This window comes from Juglans regia, chromosome 7 (genome assembly GCF_001411555.2).
Source record: "Juglans regia cultivar Chandler chromosome 7, Walnut 2.0, whole genome shotgun sequence".
Lineage (NCBI taxonomy): Eukaryota > Viridiplantae > Streptophyta > Magnoliopsida > Fagales > Juglandaceae > Juglans > Juglans regia.
In genome coordinates, this window is record NC_049907.1 from 14,513,060 (window position 1) to 14,519,059 (window position 6,000).

Sequence of the window (6,000 nt, forward strand, 5' to 3'; positions counted from 1 at the left end):
ATCCGTGAGATGAAACCCGTCTCACCCATCACAATTCCTATAATTGGAACGCTGCTTACTTGATAATGCATAGTTATTCGGAAAACACATGCCACATCAATGATCTTCATAGCAGTTGTTGCAGTCTTCACTATATCAGCACCTGTCACTTGTATTCATGCCACAAGGTTGCCATGGTCCTCCACAAATGGAGTATTTAGATAATTGTGAGAGGATGCAATGACTTTGAACTTTTCAGGCTTCTTTCCATAAATGGAATCATTGAATTCACGAACAACCTGAAATCTCAATATCAATGTAATCAGCTCCTAACTGCATGGCTAATCCAAGGGCATCCAATCGTTTCTTTTCCTCACCATTATGCTGACCACCTTGTAAAGAAATTGGGCCAACCACAGGGGCAAAGTTTTCTACATTTGGATGGTTCTTCAATGAAATTTATTAACAGCAAGTATATGGTCAATCTCTTCCACAAATTCTATGATACCCCTGGCTGATCTTGTCTTAGGCTTGAGTTTATTAAGTGTTGACGAAATATTTTCCTTGACCAGTTTTCTTGCACGCTCCTTAAATAAGCCCATGGCAAGCTCGTCAGAAATCCGACAAGAACGCTGTGATTCTCTAAGGCTAACCAGAAACTCTGCATCAATATCTCGGTTAACTGATTTTAGCTTAGAAGTGTACCATTGCTGGGCATTATCACGGATAGCAATCTCAACCTGGGAGTCAGTGACCTTGAAAACACATTTCCAAGGTAAAAGGAAACTCAATGCTTCTCCAAACACAAGAGTTAAAACATAAATGAGCTTTTGAAATACCCAGCGCTGCTCTATGTCCCCATCAAGATCCCCAGTCTCAAGCCTTTGCCTAAACATTCGCCTACCAATACGCATGGTGGCTGCATCTGGGTCATCCATGCCCAAAGCTTTTTTAAAGTTGATTATCGTATCAGCTTCATCTTGCTTGCTAACACCATATCTTGCTTTTGAGTATTTCAGAGTTGTGGAATCCATCTTGTCGCAACAGCAAATCATTTGCTCAATACCTAGTGTGAAACCAAGGAAAGCATGCTCACAGTTTTGTCCATTTATTGATCTCTTTGTGCAACCCCAAGATTTGCTTCCACTATCCATGATGGGCTTGTCTTTCGTAGGCTTCCTCTCTGTCACAACTTAAAAAAGGTGGCTAGATCATCTCTGTAATGCTGACAGGACTCGAAAGTCTACGCGCATTTCCGCAAAAACTTGGGGGGTTCTCTTTGTAAGGTTGAGGAGGCCACTCGAGTGCGTGGGTCTCCCATGGGGGATGTCATACGAGGTGTGCAAGGAGTAGGTCAGAGATTAGGGTTGTTGGCTTGCTGAGGAGAGGGGCCTTCCCCTATGCGATGAAAGGGTCTACATATGAGGAAATGTGAATGCTGGAGCCATCGCCGTTGAGCTTCAGTGGAGTAAAAAGAGTGAAACCGAGCTCTGAATTGGCCTTAAGTAGAGAATGGCCATCATAGCTAGGGAATGGCCATCCTCAGACTGTCCTCCGTTGACTATGAGACGCTGCTGGTTGGGCAAGATGCCCTTTTTTTCTTGGACTTCAGCCTTCACCTAGTCGATGGTAATGATATTGTTCACTTTCTTCCTCTGCAAAGGCTCAAGATTAAAGCCTTGCCTTGATTCGACCAAGAGTGAGGTGTGGGAAGAGGTGGAAATTATCCTTGCCGATGATTACTTAGGCACTAATTTTCCTATAACTGTATTCTAATTACGGAATTTATTCTGATTTTCCATGAAGGTCTGCGCCATCTCCATCAGTTGATTCAAGTCATCCCTGATATCCCGAAGACTCTTCTCCTGAGAGTCTAGGCGGTGTTGTAAGATCTCTTGTTGTTGTTTGAAAAGTGGGTCATCCTCCATGGATCGTCAACTCTAGATACCAATTGTTAGAAACCTTGTTGTGAGTCACTGTACTGTACTAAGGAAAGGAAATGGAAATGCGATGATGGACACTGCAGTGAAATCAAGCAATGCAAATGAAGTGTTTGTGAATATGCAAAGGAGAGTCACAGAATTCTATTGATCACGAGAATGCTTCGAGGGCTTTCCAACCTCCATACAAACTTCAGAAAAGCTTTGATAAAATTCCTGATAATTCCTCTCTTCCCTTCTCAAGTACCCGTGTATTCCTTTCCATAACAGATTAACATGTAAAAAGACCAAACATCAAAGTACTAGCATTAACACTACAAAAATGTGCCATTTCGGTAATCCCCAAACGACAATGTCACAGTCAGGTTCATAACAACCTATTTCTTTGTTAGTGTTAAATAAAACTTCTTTTTACTTGTCATGAAAAAAAAAAACGAGGGGTTTCAGGTTTGTGATTATTTCCCTTTTGCCTCAATTTCCATACTCCATCAAGCCTTAATCCACGAGCCAGTTACTAAAATTTTCTTGACATCTCAGAATTTCATATAAATTCAATGGCTACCTAATTATCTCGGAAGTGAAAATTGTCCTCGCACGTATAATAACACATCCAAACACCCATAAAGGAATAGCATTCAAACATCTAACCGTCCATATTTTCCTCAACTTTCTCATCAACAAAACAGAAAAGTAACAAGTCTGAATTGCCGAACTTCAAAAACAAATAGATCATATATGGAGCGGTGTTGATATAAATACCCGAGACAAAGACGAACTGCCTTCAGAAAGAAAGCCAAACCCACTATTCAACGGCTTACTCTCTTCATCTTCACCACCAGGAACCTCACGTGCGTGAGCGAGAACACGAAGACCATGCAAGTGAGGTGTTTCGCAGATTTTGACAGACCCAGGTCGCTTATTAGATGCTCGGATCGAAGAAGACGGACTACTGTGAAGCGCACCAGTCTCTGGGAACTTGGTGACGAATACAGAACTTGCAACGGCATCCATCAGAGAGACGGTAAAGTTTCGGGAAAAAGTAGCCTTTTTAACTTCTAAGGGTTCGGGACGCGGGACTGGACGTCGGGCACAAAATAGAGTTCGTGGGGTTGAGCGCTGGCCTTCAAAAACACGCACACGCGCGCAACATACATTTTTTAACTCTTGATTTTGGTCCTCCGCCTATGGTCGTTTTCTTTTTCCATGGTTTTTTTTTTTTTTTGAGCCGGGGAGGGGGTTGAACCCAAGACATCTATTTTTTTTATAGAACAGAACATTGTCATTTATAATAAGAGGAGTGTTGTGATAACCCGGACTTTGTCAAGTCTCCGTTCATATTTTTATTCGATATTATTTTAGTTATTGGATAAGTGCTAAGTATTAGAAGAAAGCCATAACTTATGTTTTGTTTTGGACTTTAGAGTTTTAGACTTAGAGAGCCCACAAGAGAAAGAAGAGGAAAAAGCCCACAAATGCCCATGTGGATTTCGGCCAACTAGGATGGAATTAGGGTTTGGAAGCCCAAAGTTGATTTATAAGGTTTGTGGAGGCGCCACATGGCATAAGATGAGCATTTTTGTTCTTTTCTAGAAACTCATCATTTGGAATCTAGGAAAATAGCCAATGTGACACTTATCCAACATGCATAAGGTTCTAGAAGGAGTGAGTGGAAGAGACAAAAGATGAGGTCATCGGATTAGGGTTTACATGCCCATAGGCAAGGTGTAAAGACCCCATAAAAAACCACCCTAGGACAAGGTCCTAGACATGCATGGACAACTAAGATTGGGCCACTTCCGAAGTCAAGACCAACCTTAGAGGACTTCCCTAGGGGTCTAGTGTATGCCCTAGGAAGATTGCAAGAAAGGCACGGGTCAATTAGAACATGGCTCACATTTGCCCATTTGACTGTGTCATGGTTCAGCCTTGACAGCCCCTAGACACTACCGCTGACATGCCATGACAACCCCTTGATACTGCTGCCGACATGCTAGGTGTAACACCCCATATTTTAGTGTATTTTTATTGAATGATTATTTTTATTTTATTCAAAAATTATTCTTTTGTTTTAAAATTATTGGATTTTAATTGGATTATTTTTAAGATTTTTAATTGGGAAAAATTAAATTTTTATGTACTTTCTTAATATTTATTTATTGCTGTGCATTTAAATTGTTTTCCATATTTAATTAATTACTGTGGGATTTAATTATTTCAATTTGACTTTACCATTACGTTTAAATTATTTTATTTAACTTGTGGTTTTGAAATCGTTTCCGTTGGATCATTTTTGTGACCCAAGTTATGAGGATTGGACCTCATTTCTTTTCCCTCTATTTTTCTTTCCTCATTTTCTTTTCCCTTTCTTTTCTTTTCTTCCTTATTTCTCCTTCGGTTTCCTTCTCCCGCGCAACGCACCCCTCCCTCTCTCTTCCGTTCGATTTCTCCTCCACCCAGCCCGCCGCCGTGCGCTGCCCGTGACCAACACCGCCCCTTCAGTTCCCCTCCCCATCGGCCGGCGACCCTTCCCCGTAAATCTCAGCCCCTATCTCGCCGCCGTTAGCCTCCACGCGCAACACCCTGTCGCGGCCTTCACTTCCTTCGCGCGCCGCCGTCGCGCCACCTACGGCCACCGTATTCCTACCACTTCATCCCCGACCTCTTGGCAACCCAATGGACCCAACCCCGGCTCCGATCCGTCACCGGTGAAGCACAACCAAGCCCATCTCCGATTTCGGCATTTTTGGCCTAAAAACACCTCTTGCACCGCCACCCATGGTAAACCACCACCACCACTAGCTTCACCGACCTCCCTAGGCCCTACCCTATCATTTTTGGGTCTTCGTTTGTCTCCGTTGAAAAGTGGGTATCTGTGACCCACGGCCACAGTGTATTTTACACTGTTCTGTAGCTGTTTTTCCACCTCTTGCAACTTCGTGATCCTTCAGAAATTGCTATATAGCGCTGTAAGTATTTTTCAAAAAATTCTTGTGAATTTAATGTATTTTTGCACTAATACATTTCACTGTATTTGTTTGACATGCCTGACTGAGTCCGAGGAGTTCGGGGGTCGATGGATTTATGATTGGAGTTGTTTAGGTTGGTTGATTGGATTGGTTAATGGTTATTGAGGAATGTGGATTTGTGTTGGTACATGTGCATATCATTATTTCATGCATGATCATGTTTGTAAAGAAAACTGGGTTTTCATGTATTGCATTCATGCTCATGTGTGATTTGGAAAGTTATGATTTTATGTGAGAATATTTTTGGGTGCGTGTGTATCACAACCCCAAGCCGAGATGGGGCATTATCTCGGGGGAGCTTCTCTGGTTACTCGGGAGCGGAATATACTGAGTAACGTCCACTGGATTGTCGCTGGGCGACAATGGGATCGGACGAGAGATTCGTGCCGACTCCGTGGTCCTTCTGCTGGCGGGGACTAGAGGATGTCTGGCCATGTACGCTCTGGGCGCGGAACTGGGCATCGCTCGTTGCGTAGTGGGTGCTCGGCCATGAACGTGCTGGGCGTGGAACTGGGCATCGCTACGAAGCCAGGACGTGCGGATGGTCCCTAGGGGAGGCCATGGTGCATAGGGTAATGATGGATTAAATGGACTATTTTCTGGGAAAATAGTGTGAGTTGGATTTTGTGTAAATTATTTTCTGGGAAAATGTTTTACGGATTATTTTTGGGCCAAATGGGATTTTGGCGTGTGTTGGAAAATTATCATTTTCGGAGAAAAATGATGTTTTGAGGAAAAATGCATATTTCATCATATGCATGCATGTTGGTTGCATTAAATGCATTTTATTCCTGAGAATTATTTGGGTTATACTTACCTGCGGTACCATTCTGTGGTATCGCAGATTTTGATGCAGATGAGGAGGAGTCGGGCGAGCCTGAGGAGACGGCTCCGCCCGAGGAGTGATCTGGGATCACTGGCTTAGTTATTTTATTTTACTCATTTGTATTTTGGAACATGTGTTAAACTTTATTTTGGATGACTGTATAACTATTTAAACCATTTTACTGATGTTTAGATTGTATTTAAATTCTGGTACTTAGTTGACTAATCCT

At 42.5% G+C, this 6,000-nt stretch overlaps 1 protein-coding gene across 1 annotated transcript in view; it reads right to left on the bottom strand.

Annotated features, from left to right (window-relative positions):
* The window catches only part of LOC108983664, a 28,882-nt gene extending 25,822 nt beyond the window's left edge, over positions 1-3,060 (bottom strand). The window contains exon 1 of the mRNA XM_018955376.2: positions 2,679-3,060. Within this exon, the coding sequence (XP_018810921.1) occupies positions 2,679-2,930 (252 nt within the window). The 5' untranslated portion in view covers positions 2,931-3,060. The remainder of the gene's footprint in view (positions 1-2,678) is intronic.
* Positions 3,061-6,000: the final 2,940 nt, after the last annotated feature.